At 49.9% G+C, this 16,392-nt stretch overlaps 5 protein-coding genes across 5 annotated transcripts; 2 read left to right on the top strand and 3 right to left on the bottom strand.

Annotated features, from left to right (window-relative positions):
* Positions 1-72: 72 nt before the first annotated feature.
* EI90DRAFT_3146646 (serine dehydratase alpha chain-domain-containing protein) lies at positions 73-3,385 on the top strand (the record flags this gene model as incomplete). Its single annotated transcript, XM_039065438.1, has 20 exons — positions 73-324; positions 377-423; positions 479-577; positions 634-701; positions 763-1,002; positions 1,061-1,081; positions 1,133-1,365; positions 1,423-1,598; positions 1,742-1,979; positions 2,055-2,201; positions 2,252-2,292; positions 2,348-2,368; positions 2,419-2,474; positions 2,566-2,604; positions 2,721-2,741; positions 2,795-2,841; positions 2,894-2,921; positions 2,978-3,022; positions 3,164-3,247; positions 3,303-3,385. The coding sequence occupies 20 exons, from the start codon at positions 73-75 to the stop codon at positions 3,383-3,385; spliced, it is 1,986 nt and encodes a 661-aa protein (XP_038912567.1).
* On the bottom strand, positions 3,248-3,789 carry EI90DRAFT_3072079 (uncharacterized protein; the record flags this gene model as incomplete). Its single annotated transcript, XM_039061350.1, has 1 exon — positions 3,248-3,789. A coding segment is annotated over exon 1 (206 nt), but the record flags the coding sequence as incomplete, so codon positions are not given.
* A 1,747-nt stretch (positions 3,790-5,536) lies between these two features.
* Positions 5,537-11,406, bottom strand: EI90DRAFT_2030326 (glycoside hydrolase family 13 protein). The gene is made up of 12 exons (XM_039052454.1): positions 10,946-11,406; positions 10,736-10,881; positions 9,436-10,677; positions 8,860-9,380; positions 8,403-8,809; positions 8,248-8,344; positions 7,833-8,195; positions 7,604-7,781; positions 7,086-7,553; positions 6,509-7,023; positions 5,918-6,459; positions 5,537-5,863 (listed from the first exon to the last, which is right to left on the bottom strand). Exons 1-12 carry the CDS (start codon positions 11,174-11,176, stop codon positions 5,660-5,662), a joined length of 4,914 nt encoding a protein of 1,637 aa, XP_038912569.1. The 5' UTR covers positions 11,177-11,406; the 3' UTR covers positions 5,537-5,659.
* A 231-nt stretch (positions 11,407-11,637) lies between these two features.
* On the bottom strand, positions 11,638-15,036 carry EI90DRAFT_3128403 (actin interacting protein 3-domain-containing protein; the record flags this gene model as incomplete). The annotated part of the gene is made up of 4 exons (XM_039064090.1): positions 11,638-12,848; positions 12,906-14,650; positions 14,705-14,889; positions 14,947-15,036. The coding sequence occupies 4 exons, from the start codon at positions 15,034-15,036 to the stop codon at positions 11,638-11,640; spliced, it is 3,231 nt and encodes a 1,076-aa protein (XP_038912570.1).
* A 173-nt stretch (positions 15,037-15,209) lies between these two features.
* On the top strand, positions 15,210-15,797 carry EI90DRAFT_2848000 (translation machinery-associated protein 16; the record flags this gene model as incomplete). The annotated part of the gene is made up of 3 exons (XM_039053730.1): positions 15,210-15,327; positions 15,384-15,605; positions 15,658-15,797. Coding segments are annotated over 3 exons (480 nt in total), but the record flags the coding sequence as incomplete, so codon positions are not given.
* Between the last annotated feature and the right edge of the window lie 595 nt (positions 15,798-16,392).

Genomic DNA, 16,392 nt, shown 5'->3' on the forward strand with positions numbered 1-16,392 from the left:
GACCCTGCTTCCGCAACACAAGCTCAGCAGGCGTGTGCCACTCCCTAAAGCCGGAGAGAAGGCTTTATAGGCATGCTTCGTGCCGCAGCACGCGTCAAACTCCCTAAAACTGCAGCCCGCCACACACAGCACCCCTCCCAACTACACGCATACACCGCTGCAACCCTTCATATTGCTCGGTGCAATGGGTCCGATATCGCACCTCTCAGCAAGAGATTTTTTCAAAGACGCGTGTATAGCCAGCTGGCCATCGAGTCCAATAAGATGGAAGATGAATCACTGGAAGAGTTTGCCGACCCAAACCCCAGCCGGATTGAACATGCAGTATGTATGGTAGAATTACTACATCTAAAGTTACCCAATAACGTCCCCAAAGGTCATTTCTACCTTCGATCTATTCTCCATTGGCCTAGGACCGTCAAGGTACGGGTCAACTCGTCTAACGCCTCCACTGATGTCAGATGACATAAATCTGTAGTTCGCACACGGTGGGGCCTCTTCGGGCCGCCAAAATTTTTATACAGGAGCTTCAAGAACTTGGACTGCTATCCTCCGTACATACTCTCAAGATCACATTGTGAGAGCCCTCTCCATACCTGACCATTGTGCAATGTTTACACCCCTCTCATCCAGATACGGTTCCCTTGCGGCCACCGGCAAAGGGCATATGACTCCGCAGGCCCTGATGATGGGATTTGAAGGTACTTACATAATGGGGATTTGTGTGGCCATGTGTATGCGGATCAACTTTCATTGCAACAGGTTCAGATCCAGAAACGATTGATACAGGAACTGTCGGCTCCCGTTACGATACCATTCTTAACGATAAAATCTTGATCTTGGGTGGCGTTCACCGGATCGAGTATGACATGGATCGAGACATGGTCTGGCGATGGGATCAGGTGCTTCCGACCCATCCTAATGGAATGCGTTTCTCCGTTTTCAATGTGGATGGGGATTTGCTCGCAACCAATGAATACTTCTCGGTCGGAGGAGGGTTCGGTACGTTACCATGCAAGTTCCGTATATCCATCGAGCTAACTCTGTGGTTTTTTTACAGTGGTGAACGAGAAGACGAAAGGTGAAACGCATCACACCGCAGGGTTTGCCTTATTCAGCTGAGATCCTCTAGTGGATGAGAATTTGTTCTACAAGGGGGTAGACAAATCTCAAGTTTCCCTTTCTCGTTTGTCACAGAACCATGGATTAGGCTCCACTCCCCTCCTTGGAGCGCCAGGTTCTGAGGATGCCGTCAAAGATGGGAAAAGCAGCCTCTCCGAATCCGAAACGAGGGCGAAAACTGCTCAACCTTCTTATCTATTCCACTCCGGCGCAAGCCTACTCTCCATGGCCAGAAAGCATAACGTGCGTTTCACTCACTCGCCGGGTTATTGGTTTCTAACCACTGATGTATCTGCACAGCTGACAATTGCTCAACTTGTCTATGAGAATGAGCTCGCTTATTACACGCATGATGAGATACACGGTAAATTGATGAAGATATGGGGGGTCATGGATAATTGTATTCGCTCTGGAGTGTCTAGCCCCGAACTCGAATTGCCCGGACGCCTTAGATTGAAGCGACGGGCCCCCATGCTGTATAGGCGTGTATTCCAACACTATGTCCATAATGACACGAGCTGATTTTGCCGGTCGTCACAGGCGATTGATGAAAGGGTAAGGATCGTAACATGCCATCATCTCGACGATTGATGATGACTTGCTTCTATTTCTTCCCAAGCTTTTATCCTGCACTGTATACCCCCACATCTAACCCATCTATCTCATCACCCGTAGAAAACATGCCATTAATCGTTGACGCCCATGCAACCATTAACTCCAATTCAGCTCGCGCAGAGAATTTATCGGACCCGCCCAAAGTTTCGCCGTATGGCGAGATGGCAGTCCCGACTATGGCGCGTACTCGCCCACCGAGGGTTATGGGTAGATTTGATCATCCGTTACCCCCTATGCCACCCGTATGCAACTTGGTCCTGACACCGTCACGTTTGAGACTGATGGGCTTCGTTCATGTCGGTTGACGCATTCTATAGCGAAAGGCACTCTTTCCAGGTGTTGATTTCCTTTCATGCTACGCCATCGCGGTCAATGAGGTAAACGCCAGCGGAGGCCGCATCGTCACATCCCCAACTAATGGTGCAGCGGGTGTCATACCTGCTGTTTTGAAATATATTGTTGAGGTGAGGATGAGGTTCCGCCCTCTTGGATTGCGTGTTACCTCGCTATGCAGTTCCTTTCCGATGACCCTCAGAGGGATATCTCTACTTTCTTGTGGGCACCTCGTTTTTTTTTCCGCATCTCAGATTACTGACCGTTGGGTTCATAGGCTCACTGCGGCGGCGATTGGGTGAGACGAGGCGTTGGCGTTTCCACGGCACACGCTGATAGATGTCACAGTATGCTTTTCAAACGAGGTTCCACAATTTCTGCTGCCGAAGGCAAGTTCAACTCCTGTTACCCTACTTCCCGACTGCTCACCTTCGTTTGTTAGGAGGTAGGCTGGCTGATGGCGAATTCCGGTGCAACTGTTGAGATTTGATGTAGGGTGCCAAGCGGAGGTGGGCGTTGCATGTTCTATGGCTGGTTCGTGCTTCTTAGACCTGGATAATCTAAAATCGTTGGCTAATCTCCACTCACAGCGGCAGGTTCGTAGCCTTTTTGCTGCGTATATCAAGTGATATGCAACTTTATTGTCCAAGGTTTCTCCGCTTGCATGGGTGGTAAGGACAATTGGATGCCCAGATTCGTAGCGCCAAACCACCTATTATCTTAGCATCTCCTGAAATAATTCTGCAAAGTGCAGAGATCGGAATCGAACATGTATGCTCAAATTGTGTGTCCAGCGGAGAAGTTTTGACGTCGGATACCTCAGAATTTGGGTCTCACCTGTGATCCCATAGGTCTGTGCGGCTAGCTTTCGCCCTGACAAAGACAGAAGTCATTGAGATGTCGTCAGACGGTCTTGTCCAAGTCCCTTGCATCGAACGCAATTCCTTGGGGGGTGAGTTATCCCACTTCCTCGCCCTGGTAGAGTAGCCAGTCTTAATTTTTTTTCCTTTCTGACAGCCATAAAAGCCGTGACAGGTAAGATGACTTAATTCCGCGGGCTTAGATTAGCTTAGAACCCTACATTCGACCCAAGCCTCGCAACTGGCGATGGCCAGTGATGGAGTGCACTCTGTTACCTTAGACGAGGCCATTGCTGCCATGAGAATGACAGCCCAAGGTAAACCATGAACTCTCGTATGAAACATGATCGTCCAACCACTATCCTTCATTAGACATGAGCGAGAAATATAAAGAAACTAGTCTTGGTGGTCTTGCGACCACTGTTCGCATACCCCTTACATCTCCGGCATGGTAGGTCCACCATTTGGTCTTGACGGGAGTTTGGGATTTGATCATCAATCATTGCACAGTTGATTGTTCGTTGCCTCCTTTCTTTGCTCCATATGTAGAGTATATATCATCCGCACGTGCAACACGTATCCTGCCGAGTTTGTTGAGGATGCTATCCCCGTTGCTCGTTATTTACTTTTCCCGTGGAAGGGATTAGGTTGATTGCCTTGCCAATCAAGCACTGTTTTCACGTTGATGATCATGACAGAAACCCCTCGAGCATGATGATGTTCGTGAAGCGGGACCCAGGCAGACTCATGTGAATAGGAAAACTTACCTTTTAGTTCGTACCTGCCAGAAAGGCCTTGGACGTTAAACAAGCCCAACGCGATTATCATGGAGACCTCCAAGCAATCCAGAAACGAGTTGACGCATTCTCTTGTATTCCTTGGAAGAGTTCCTGCACGATCTATAAAACTTTCCGAACAGATATTTCAACGCAAGTAATCTTGACAGCTAGCCCCGACTCGGGTTTATGCCTATTGTATAGGGGGTTCGGTGGTTCCTACGGTTACGCTGAACAACCCTTTCCACGGCGTTTCTGGCACCTCCGCCACCGTTAACAGCTTCAATGAGTATGCCCAATGAACTTTTGTTGCTCAGGCTTTTTGTTGCCTGATCAAAGAAGTCCCACTTTGCTGCTCGACAGCGATCACATCCCGCAAGCATCTCACGAAGCGTTTACTTCGTCTACGCGTCGTATACCAAAATCAGTCACCTCACCTTTGCAAAATGGGGGAATCTGAGGTTCACAATGCAGCATGCGTATGGGAAACTCCAGACAAAAGAAAGTCAATTCACCCAGGCTAAGAATACGGAAAAGAGAAAGCAGCATCTCCTTGGGGATACGCACAGTTTTCAAAAGTACAGGGAGGAGGGAGAATGTTACTGTTACTGTTACTGTTAGGTTTTTTATCACACGAATTTGGTCGCACCAAGGCAACGAACACTGAGGGGAGCCGGGATAACAGATATAGTGCCTGAATATCTTATGCCACCTCGGCTTGGTTGGTCCCGATCTAGACCAAGGTAAACATACGTTTTAATGCCTCTTCCCAGTATAGCACTGCATCGGAAACAACTAGGAAAATTAAACTGGGAGAGTATCAGCAGAAATTAGGACCTCACACGAGGCGGAAAACCTAGTTTTCTGGTTGGGTCCCTAGATCCGTAGGATCCAAGCAACCTTGGACCCCAGCAGGCAAGTGTTAGTGTTTGATGATAGGTTCACCAAAGCCTGAACTAAAGTCATCTCTTTGCGTAACGTCTCAAACCAACATCACAAGCTCTGTATCACTGTCAATGGCCCAAGCGCAGCCCTTCCGACGCTCGGGAATAAACTTTTTGCTCAGATTTGTCGGTGAGCACATCATCAGACCTCAAGGGCTGGACCGACACTCATAGACCATATTCTTTGTCTCCCTCGTCGCAAAAATAGAACCCCCTCATTCTTGGGGGCCAGAAGCTGATGGGTTTCGACTGTTAAACCCCAACCAGATAGGCATCTTTGAACCTCCAGCAGCAGCCACCGTGGCAAGTCTCTCTCAAAAGTAATCGATGCCGAGTATTGTTAGAAACTCCAGGGCAAGGGTAAGATCAGCCTCATTCTTGGGGTGGGGAAAAGTTGTGCTCTCCTGATGAGCATCCACACCGAAGCCCCCAATAATTCAACTTGGTCAGGTTCCCGTAGAGTCTGTCACTCTCATTGCAGGTCCGGCGTGCGTCGAGGAGCATTGACAGTCCGTGAGCTCTACGGGGATGTGCCGACCTTCCGTCCAGACCAGCTGCAAGATCCTGTGGCTCGGGACGCTACCCTTTGTCGGCGCATGTTTGTGCCGGGGCTCCTCGGGTTCTTCCGCCACGGGTATAAATTTTTCTTCAGTTCCTTCCACCTCCCAAATGCCAAGGACAACATTCGTAGTGTCGACCGGTGAGTATCCTACGTACGCATATCCACGTTTAGTATTTCCCTCTGCACATGATGATTCAGGCATTTGGCTTTAGTCCAATCGGACAGTGTTGAAAATTCCTGCTACCTTAATGTCCTCTCGTCTGCCTTGGCAGGAGTTGACATCCACTTCTGAATCTTCTTTTGAATCCTATACTATCTCTGAACATGTTGCATGCATACTGACACAAACCACAATCGCTTTATCAGGATGCAATGTTTATTTTCCAACAATGTGTATGTACATTCTCAGAATAAAGCTGTACTTTTGGTGCCCACAGCCAATGAACCCTACTTGGACTGATTCAGAGTGTATACTTCGTGTAAGAAGTCGAGCAGTGTACTGGCACTCCACGCTTGCGTGCGACATGAATCATGACAATAGGCTCCGTCAGCATTCGTGAGCTCTGGGAGGCCGGCCCATGGATCTGTGCGGATATATTTGCGGCTGGGAAGGAGGAGGGTGTGGAGATAGTGAAGAGTTTCTTGAGGGTTCTGTCAGGTTGGTGTGAGACATTACCTAAACTACCAGTTAAGCACATAACAAACCGTTTGGCCCTCACCAGCCTTGAGGTCAAAGCTGAGATAGGCACGAAGGAAGAAACCTAGCGGCCATCCCCATTCAGGACCTTGGTGATAGTTGCGTCCCTTGGCGATGGCAGGATCATCAGAATCATTCGAATTGTCATAGCTTCCACGATATTGGGCATCCGCTGCATCCAAAGTTTTCATTCCGAGTGGACTTCTAAGCCTTTGGTCTGCAATGCGAAGGGAACTAATTGCATGCTGATTATTGAATAACTCCGGTGCAACAACCATAGCGATGGGGAAGTTGCAGCGTAACTGGTAATCGGACCATTCTCTCCCAGGACCCGAACCATAAACGTCTTTGTAAATCCCTCGCTGATTCACCAACGCCGGGTTAATGGCATGAGAGGTGTCATCAGCAGGATCTGTTACCAACGATGACTGTAGTGTTTTAGCCTCAAGGTGTGAGCACGTACCGAGAGGGACGTAATAGTATTTTTCAAACGATGCTTGAATGAGGTTGCCCCATTCACCATATGTAATAAGTCTTGTCCTACCCTCAACTTGGGGCGCAGTCAGTAAACGCAGGGCCAGAATGGATTCTAGACATACTCTTAGCGTCGACTCCCTTGAAGGGGAACTTCCCAGATCTCGACAATTCGTCCAACCAACGCAGCGCGCTCTTGACCAGTCCTGTAATCTCTACTGGAGCACCATCCCGTGGAGTGCCCGGGACACCCTTAGTCCCCGCACGTTCAGATTCGCCCATCTTGTCCATCCATGTACCACAATTAAAGGCGCTCCCTCCGTGGACGAATCCCGTCTTCCAGTCCACATAGATGTTAACGTTGAAACCCTCGGCTTTCATTTGCATGTCAAGGTTGGGACCGGCGTTATGTTCACGGAATGAAATACCCCAAGCATGTCGCTGGAGGACTTCTTGGATGATTTCTGCTATTGTGCTAGAGTCCGAGTATGCCCGAGAGTCATTCCAAGGGACAAATGTGTCATCTTTTGGGAAACGGCGTTTCACAGATTCAGATAGGATAGTCAAACCTTCAGGTGCGAATTTAGTATAATCTTGGATGTTTTGAAGCATAAACCAGGGAGAATCTCGGGAATTGTACCTAGGAAGCGTCAACGAAACTCTCAGCAAATAACATCGAGGCGTATCAACTTCATGATTTACCGAGGAGTCCGCACGCTGTCCAGGAGATTCGGAATCAGCCCATGCTTCAAGGTGGAACTAAATGTAAGTATGTGCCTCCTGGCGGCGTCGAAATTGCCGGTAGTAAGGAACAAGCCGCGAAGCGAAATGAAAACATCTCGGCCCCAACACCTCGCCCAACCGGCCGTGAAGTGGGGCAGACCAGCAGCGAGGGATGGTGTTGACTTTGCTGGATGTAAAGAAGCGGACGAGACCTGGCCATACATCTGCACGGAACAAAGAGCAAGGGCCTGCGTGAAATCATGGCCAGACGAAATAAAATCGGAGCTTTGCTCTACAACAGCTCGACGTGCGGCTTTGTACGCTTCAACCACAGCTATTGCGAAGTATTTAGGCTTCAGAAAAGAGGGCGTCGTAGCCTTTATCTTCTCGAATCGCTCCTCGAACCATGCAGCAGGAGCGGCGAGACGGGGGAAGTTATCTGTCTGACTGCAGTGGGAATATTAGCAACCCTGTAGATGTTCACCCGTTGATCTTACACTTTTAGTCTGTGGTGAACATAGTCAAAGGCCCAAGCTCCATCTCGTAGATGGGCGCAGAGGGGATGACCTAGGTCGTTGTATGTGGTGATGTGCCGCAGTGGTGCCATCCAGCCCTCCAAGCCGCAGTATACGAGATTCCCGGAACCAGGGATGCTGTAAGTTCCAATCTTTCCTGCTGTTATACACGTTCATATGAGGTGATTGAGACACTCCGAACTCGGCTTACCAGTGGCATCGCGTTCCTCCCCGTCTGCTCGATACAGCACAACATTCAAATCGACTAAGTCAAGATCCCTGAACGCTTCGTCTGCACCACTCGCGCAGAAGACGTCCAAGGATGTATCAATTCCCTCCATTTGTGTTGCAAATAACAATATGGACCCAGGGGGGAAAGCATCTGGGATACTGATTTCGGAGAAAGGTCCGTCGCCATCTGAACCCTCCTTCGCCAAAACCTCTGGGATTTCGGAGAGAGTTGACGTGAGACCTCTCAAGGTAGACGCATTTGGGGCGATCTCGTACGATGGAATGTCGATGCTGACACCAAATATGTACTTGACCTTAGTCCGGCGAAGCTGAATAGGGTTTACTAAATTCGTTCATCAGCTGCATAATTAAAACCTAGGAGGAGTTTAACATACTCCAGCCCCTATCTTTACTTCCTTTACGAAAGGCGGTATGCGCTACCAGAACGTAACCGTGGTGTGTATTAGGTTGAACCCGGTGGATGACGATATACTGTAGACCAATGAGTGGGCAAAGCCTAGAATCCCACATTCTCTGATATAGAACTTACATCATTCTCTTGGTGAACATGACCTTCAGTGTAGCCCTCAAGAATCATTTCTGTGTGAAGATGGTTCAGAAGTCGCTTCGCTTTTGCAATCCCAGTCTTTTGCTCCCCCGTCTCAACACCGTATCGCCTATTCTCGCCGACAAGGTTGAGCAGCTTGGGATATAAGTCATCGAAGCCTTTATTCGATCCAACGCCACAATGTGCAAATGTCACAAGAGCACCAGTGGAAAGCGCGTCCTCAGCGCTGCGTTTATCTAGGGGTGACTCGTTATCGTGAGTGAGGTCGAACATAACAGCATGAGGCGCCGAGCCTTGTAGAGGAGTAACTGTGGCTGGACGAGAGGGCCCTTTGCCTGTCGGCGATGGGAGTTCTTCAGCACTCACTAGAGTCGCTGTATCCATCGACCCTGTAACCGGGGAATTGTTAGTGGTTCACTAGGAGCTTATACAGGCTTACCTATAGGCTTCCCAAGTCCATGACGGTACAAAAGTCGGGAAAATTCCTTGGGATCCCAGCCATTGTACGCTTCCCGAATCAAGCTGTTGATACCCAATCGGCTCACGAAATGAACATCGGTTTCTTCGTTTCCTGTGAACAGCTCTGCAATAACATATAGATTCGGGTTGACCACTCGGGCGGCATCGAGGAGCGTGACACCAACATGGAGTGGAGTAGAATGGCAGTTGTCGATGCGGAACCCATCGAACAGTTCTGCGAGCGACTGTACGTATTTCGTCATGTATTCCCACAACCAAGGGTTGTCCTTCGGTGATGCGCCATAGCGGAGCTTGACGCAATCGGACCACACAATGACTTCGCGGCGAAGATAGGCTTTCGATGGGAGCTGAGCAAAGTTCTGGAGGGGATTCGCGTCCCAAATCCATCCATTGTTAGCAAGGGCGAGCGCCGACTTCGGATGTTTGGATGTTCTCTTATTTTCTGGAAGGCGAGTAAAATACGTCTCAACCAAAGGCGATCTAACGGAGACACGTCATCAGTGACCATTCTCAAATGTGCTGATCTCAAGCTTACTCGGCTGAAATCGCTCCTAACCTTGGACCATGTGGATCCAGTCGAATATAATTCACACGGTTGCGAACGCCATTAATTGCCGCCTTTAAATCTTCGTTCGCTTCTTCATAAAGCGGGACGTTAATAACATCCACAATATCCCCCCACGCATCGGCAAGAGCACCCGGATCGCTCAATTCCGTGAACGCAGCCTTCACTAGAGCTGCGGCGTATTCTGGATCTGCCTTCACTTCGAATCTCCCCCGGAACTGACCAAGGCCTAAAATCTTGCCGGAACTCTGGGCAACGTGGGCCAATTCAACAATGTTCTTTCCAGCAACATTTGCGCCCGACCACTGTAGCACCTTCTCGGAGGATAGCGCGTTCTGTACGGACGATTTTTCTTTCCGCACATCTAGGACATAATACTGCCATAGATCCAATGCTGCAAATTTTTGACGAAGAGCCGAAATGAGTTTCTCGACGTCGGCAGAGGACGTGATAATAGTAGGAAGGTCCTGGGTGGATAGGGACGCAGACAGATCGACGATGGCCGTGTCTATTTCATAGGCTGGAGCAAGATGTGGGGAGTTATGTGGACTATAACCTAGTGGGATGTGAGGTGGCACACGCGAAGGTCTACAAACCGCGAGCTTTAAACACCTACCAGCCTCGGGATGGTCAAGTAGCCACAGGCTGTTGTTGGCCGTGTGGTTGAGGACAACGTCTATCAAGCCCATCAAGCCAAAATCGTCTTTCGCCTGCCTGAGCTTTTCCCCAACAATCTTAGCCCCTTCCTCGCGAGTGCCTTTCCATCCATTCTCGAAGATTTCGGAGTCAAAGGCCAGCTGGTCAGCAATGGAATAAGGACTTTTGCTCTCGCCACGCTGCTGCAAAGGAGTCCAATGAATCATATTGTACCCACGCTCCGATGCCTCCGTAAGATGCTTGTCCCACTGATCGATAGGTCCCATCCATTTCGAGACAAGGGTAAGGATAGCGAGACCATCTAACGGTAGATTAGTGAGCTCCAGTGTCAATGCACCTCCCCCAGGAACAGATGGCTTATTTTCAGCAAGAATCGCTGAACGTTTTTTGACACGAAGGATTGGATCGATATTGAAATACCCTTCTCGACCTTTGACGCGTTCTGGCTTGGCGTCAGGCGAAATCGGGTTGTCATACTCTACCCAGTACACGAATGCACCGGCGTGAGAGATCGGGAGGTCTACTTTGATAGGCTTTGAAAGGTCGGTAGGTAATCTATTGCAAAAACGTGTCGAAAGCGGAGGTCGGTCTGAGAAATGACTCGTGTACTCACCTTCGTTGCTGGAATCTATCTCTGTCGAACACGCCACCATCAAGTGGGAAGTTTGTTTTGAATACACCGTTCTTTGACGCTGGAGTGCCAGCATCCATGGTGACGCGAAGCACATATGGTTTATATGGAGGAGGGAGTCGCGTGTACTGATGAGCAGGTGGTTATATGCAGGCGTTTCATGGGTAGTTGGCAGAGAATAAGATCGCTCACAGCCCTATCCTTGTTCGGACCACCGTCCTCTTCTAATCTAAGCTCGTAAACCTGTATCGGCTCTTCGTTCGCACTGGGAATGGACTCGAAGAAATCTATAGCCTCATCTGCCGGAGTTTTGGGACCATCGATTACAGCACCATCCTGGGCGAGCTGCGTATCTATGCGAGATGCTTTTGATGGGAGGAACTTTGGAATGATCTTGTTGGACACTTCCGCAAGCTTGGACATGGCCAGATGGTGTCAATCGAGATCGGATAATGGTGTGTTTCTGATCTAAATGGAAGCTCTAGCTTCCGGGAAATCGGACGGCCAATCAATGGGGAAACACGAAACGTGACGAGGAGTGTCAACCCCGGCGCCGTGCGTGGGAAACGCGCTTGTGCGCCGGCGCTCAATTAAGCCTCGGGAGGGAAAGTGTGTGAAACACTCTCCCATGTATAATATTGCTAAACGAAACCAATAACTATCACAAAAGAAGCAGGTACATAGTACTTCATCTTAGAAGCACTCATCAGCCTGTGACGGCAGCAGAGTATCAACATTTCTCTTATCTGAAAGCAGTGAGTAGAGATTGAGGTGCCATGCTGCTAGATCGTCAGGCACATATTGACCCCAAAAGTAAACAAAACAGCGGAGAGCTCGAAGCCCAAGGAAACGTGTCCAATCATGCAATATCGTTATCTTGTCGTTCAGGGGTCAGACGGCTGGAACATAGCCTTCAGCGTCATTTCATTTCGTTTCTGCCTGACACGCTCCGCTTCCTCCGCCCCGCCAGTCATTTTCAATTTCTTCCCACTGACGAAACTTGACAATTCGTCTTGAAATTCATCGGATCGGTCTGCGAGTTCACGTTGGCGTGCTTTCTGGTTCGCCTCAATTGCCTTCATGCGCTTTTCTGGATCTACTTGGGCTCCACGAATCTCAAGCATGACAGTGCTAAGGCCTTCATGTCCTTCCTCTACTGGGAGCGGGTTGAACTTTGGCCCGTTTCGAGACCCCTTGGTGGTACGCAAAGATAACACCTGGGCAAGTTGATCGTTCACTTCCTTGAGAGCCTTGTGATCCTCGATCAGGTCTTTGACAAACTCCTCCTGGTGATTGAGGAACTGCTGCTCTTCGACAATATTCTGCAGCTCCTCCTCCCATGTCTGCTTCCAGGATGGTTTAACCAAGGCGATATGTTCGCGTAGACGTTCAAGCTCCACAGCAGTAGTTTCAATATTAGCCTTGAGCGTCTGCATAGCATTCGGCTTTGGCTGAACATGGCGTTTCAAGACATCATCCCGAAGGGCTTCCACGGTATCTTGGAGTTCATCCACTTTGGTAAGGAGATCCTGACTGCGGGTGTCAAGCTTGCTCTTGCCGGAATCAATATACGCGCGTGAGCCGCCAACTTTAGCGGTCGCTACTTCACGAAGCGACTGCGCCTGTCCCCGCAACTGCACAAGAGCGTCTTTGGTAGACCCCATGAATTCCGTGTAGATCTGCCGCATAACCCCCAAATCACGGCGAAGATTCTGTATCTCGTCGAATTGAACCTTGAGATCGCTAACCATGCGAGCTGCTCGCTCATCTGAAATAGTGGAACCGCCAGTCATCTGAGGGGCAAGTGGGGACGGCAGTGGTGACTGGGGGGAGTTGGGTAGGGGGCCCGAAGCAAATTCGGCAAACTTCATGAAATCTTCTTTTGCCATCACTCGGGTAAGGCGCTTCGCCGCATCCCGAAATCGTTTTTCTGAAGGACGCTCCGGTGTAGCTGCAGGTGAAATGGTCTGCAATAATGCAGGCGAGACCTGAATAGACTGTCGTCTTGTGGCCGCGACTGTTGTCTTGAGGTCTCTAAGCTCTTGAGAGAGTGCTGACATTTGAACATCAATGTGCTGCTTTATTTGGTCTAGAGCTAACATTTATGATGGAAAGTGAGCACAAGTTACTCCGAAGGCAGTGTGTATCTTACGTTCAATGTTAAGAGACAACAAAGATCTATCGTGAACCTCTTCAACATCCTCCAATTCGTATTGTACACCACTGCTGGGATCTCGGATATAAATGCTGGGAAAGTCGCTGGTTCCGGGATTATACTGAAATTTGTCGACAAACAGGACGCGCAAGGAGGCACAGCTAAGACCTGAAGTCTCAACCGTTGTCTTCTTCACCTGTTTTCCCACTTGGAGGAAGACGGTCAAAGTCTGGACACCATCAGAAGTTTGGAGAGTAGAGAGGGTGGGATGTTTCGGTTCAGTAGTTGCGTCAATGGTGCCATTCGTCAACGTAGGAGAAGTTGCTTCCGAACCTTCCGGTGGGACCTGAGGAATCGTGCTTGGCATTGTGGGAACCCCCGCTCGCATACTGTTCGAGGGAACAGGCTCTCGAGCCATCGCAGGCACGGGAGGTAACGGAGGCTCCTCTTCTTCCGTCACGGGTTGGAATGTCCTCCGCATCGCCTCAAGACTCTTCTTCCGAGTGAGTTCGTTCCTGCGTGGTTTGGAGGGGGAGGGAACTGGTGTCGTATCATCCTCTGCAACAGCATTCAAGTCGGACGGGCTCAACAGAGAGGACGCAGCCAGCATCGATTTCCGATTTGAACGGTCATTTTGACCACTTCCAACAAATTTGGAGAAGGTATACTCGGAGAATCGCTTGGAAGCACGTCGCGCTAAGTGTTCGTTCTTCTTCAGAGCTGCCAGTGGTTCTTCGGCAGCTGGTGTGGACATCACCTCCGCCAGAGACGTTTCTGAGGCGGGATGTGTCGGAGGACCCTTTTCTTCCACTTCCACATCGTCGAGTGCAGGAGATGAACCCTCCACGGAAATGGCCGGTAATTGGGGAACGGGGTTATCGCTGAGAGAATAGCGTTTGATATGGGAAGGGATCGGACCAGGACTAGGGGCAGATGACATGAGAGGTTCTGGGTTGGCTTCAATGGGAGGGAGTGTGGGAGGCTCAGATGGTGGTGGGGTGCGTTTCGGAGGAAGTTCTGGGCGGGTATGTTCCAAGGAGCGTCTACTTGGAGGTCGTTCCTCGTCAGCCGTCCGAGAAACACGAGCATGACTCCGGCCCAACGGGTGCTTTCCAGACCGATCAGCTCGCTGAACAGGTGTAGAGGAACGGGGTGGGGGCGAGGTGCCGGTCGTCTGGGGCTGTAAGGGCAAAGATGATTCGGGGTTCTCATCATGCTTGCTATCGTCATTCACTGGGACCCCTTGGGCTTCGTTGGTAATTTGTGTATGTTGGAGTGAAGGCGCCGGATATGCGCCAGGTACGGGGTCTCCCGAAGACACGTCTGGATGACTTAATGACGAATCACGGTTGGGTAACGGGGGAAGTTCTGATGTCTCTGGATGACGTGATGAACGAGATATAGATTCATTCCGTGGATAGTCCGAGCCTACTTCAGAAGGGCCACGAGATGACGGCCGAGAAGAGGATGCGTATCGGTCTTTGCGAGATGTTGAAGAGTGTGAGGGTCTGTCAGAGCGGGAAGAGGTTAATCCCATAGCTTCTGCTCGGGCTTTACGCTCTTGTCGATCGGCAAAGTGCTTCTTAAGAATGGTCTGTTTGTCACGAAGACCGTGAAGAAGACTGGTGATAATGGCTCTGACTCGTGGAAGATACACCTCGAGAACGGCAGGACCAGGTTCATCCGCAGCGAGCGCTGCTTCAAGCACATGCCGCAAGTCGTCAGGAAATGGAAGAAACTCACTACCAAATTTATTAGCGAAGGCCGACCTGCCTCATTGCCGACAAGAAGCTCACCTCATGTCAATTCTAACAGAAGCAAACGCAGCTACTGTAGCATTGAAGTCGTTCCCAAGTTGGACGTACTTATCACTGACTTGCTGGTCGGTGACTTTCCCAACACTCCACAATTGCAATGCCTCGAGTAGCTGTTTGATGGCCATTAGAAGCCGCGTCACAGCCGATTCAACGGCTGGAGATGACTAGGAGTGTTGATCCTCAATCAAAACATCGAAATCACAAGAGGGCAGGTGACTTACACCGTGGCTGTAGCTTATGGACGACGAGCTTTGCTGCCGGTGATGAGAAGGCGGGCCGCCATGAGACGACCTAGGTCCTCTGACAGACATTAAGCTATCGGCAGAGAGATAAGGAAGCTCGGGCAAGGAGGGGTGTCAAAAACCCAAATGCGGAAACGGTTGCGGCGCTTGCCGCAGCCCTCCTTCCTTCCTTCAGGGACAATTTCATGGCACCTACATCCAAGGCTGCAGCTTTGAAGGCCAAGGCCGCACAGAATGCTGTGAGGGAGAAAGTGTTCCATCCTAGATCGCGAAAAGCTGGAAAGCTGGAGCGGGCGGCTCTCCGAACCAGTAAATTAGCCACTCAAACCTCTGTGCGCTCAAAGCAACAGACAGCGAAAGGTAACAACGTTTAGGCACCGTGGAATCCTTCGGAATTTTTTATCGTCAAATTTTAGTGGATCGAGCTGGTTTCTTTTATCTCGCCTTACCGCCAGACGTACCGTCCCTCACTCTCGAAGAATTGCACGAACTCGTTTCGTCTGTATGGATCACTCGGCATAATGAAGCCATAAAAGCCGAGGAGTCGAGGAGGAGGAAGGGGGAACCTCGTCGCCCACGAGAGGTTGCTCTTCGGGAACAACAACTGAGAGATGTCGAGGAATATCGGACTGGGTTAGGTACGTATTGTCATATCATTTTTGATGTGACCACACACGATTTCTTTTGCAGAACTCCCTGATCTCACCGATGAGTCGACTGTCGCATTGTTCCGACAGTGGGGTGGCGTCGATACATCGTACCTCCACCTACTAAGAACCATTCGAATATCTTCTTCCAATACGAAGATGGTTCAGGTAGTTAAGTGCGGACTGCAGAAGCAGCAACGCCCAGTTGCAGAGACTTCAGAGACTTTCACCGGGAGTGCGAACAACGTTGCTGAGGGAATGCATAGCACCCCCGAGGGAGCGGATAGCGTTCTTGAAGGAGCAGACAACATTGTTGAAGGGACGGATAATATCCCTGAAGGAACTGGTACTGTTGCTGAAGGAGCGAATGTTCATGAAACAATGGGCAATTTTGAGAATCCACAGAATGTCGTTGAAACCCAATCTCGGCCAGATGAACAACGAACATGGCTAAGCGGCTTTCCCGACATCCCTTTATCCAATTTCTCAAGCACGATACAAACGATGGATTGTGCATAACAGAGGGACCTTCCCTGGCCCATGAGCCAAACTCCCCAACATCCAACCTGTTATTCAGTATCCATTACGAAGTGAAATTTCCATACTAATATTCATTTATGGTCTTGTCTACTTTCTCTGGAGATAATCATAGGCTATTCCCCTAATTACCTGCCTGATTTCAATCATCTCACTTCCACCGCTATCTCAGATGCAGGACAATCGGCCACTTCGGTGTCGAGGCGCCACCCCGTAGCCGCCCTCTTCCATTGCATTAGCC

The sequence above is a fragment of the Cantharellus anzutake genome (genome assembly GCF_015039405.1).
Source record: "Cantharellus anzutake strain C23 chromosome Unknown EI90scaffold_49, whole genome shotgun sequence".
NCBI classification, from domain to species: Eukaryota; Fungi; Basidiomycota; class Agaricomycetes; order Cantharellales; family Hydnaceae; genus Cantharellus; species Cantharellus anzutake.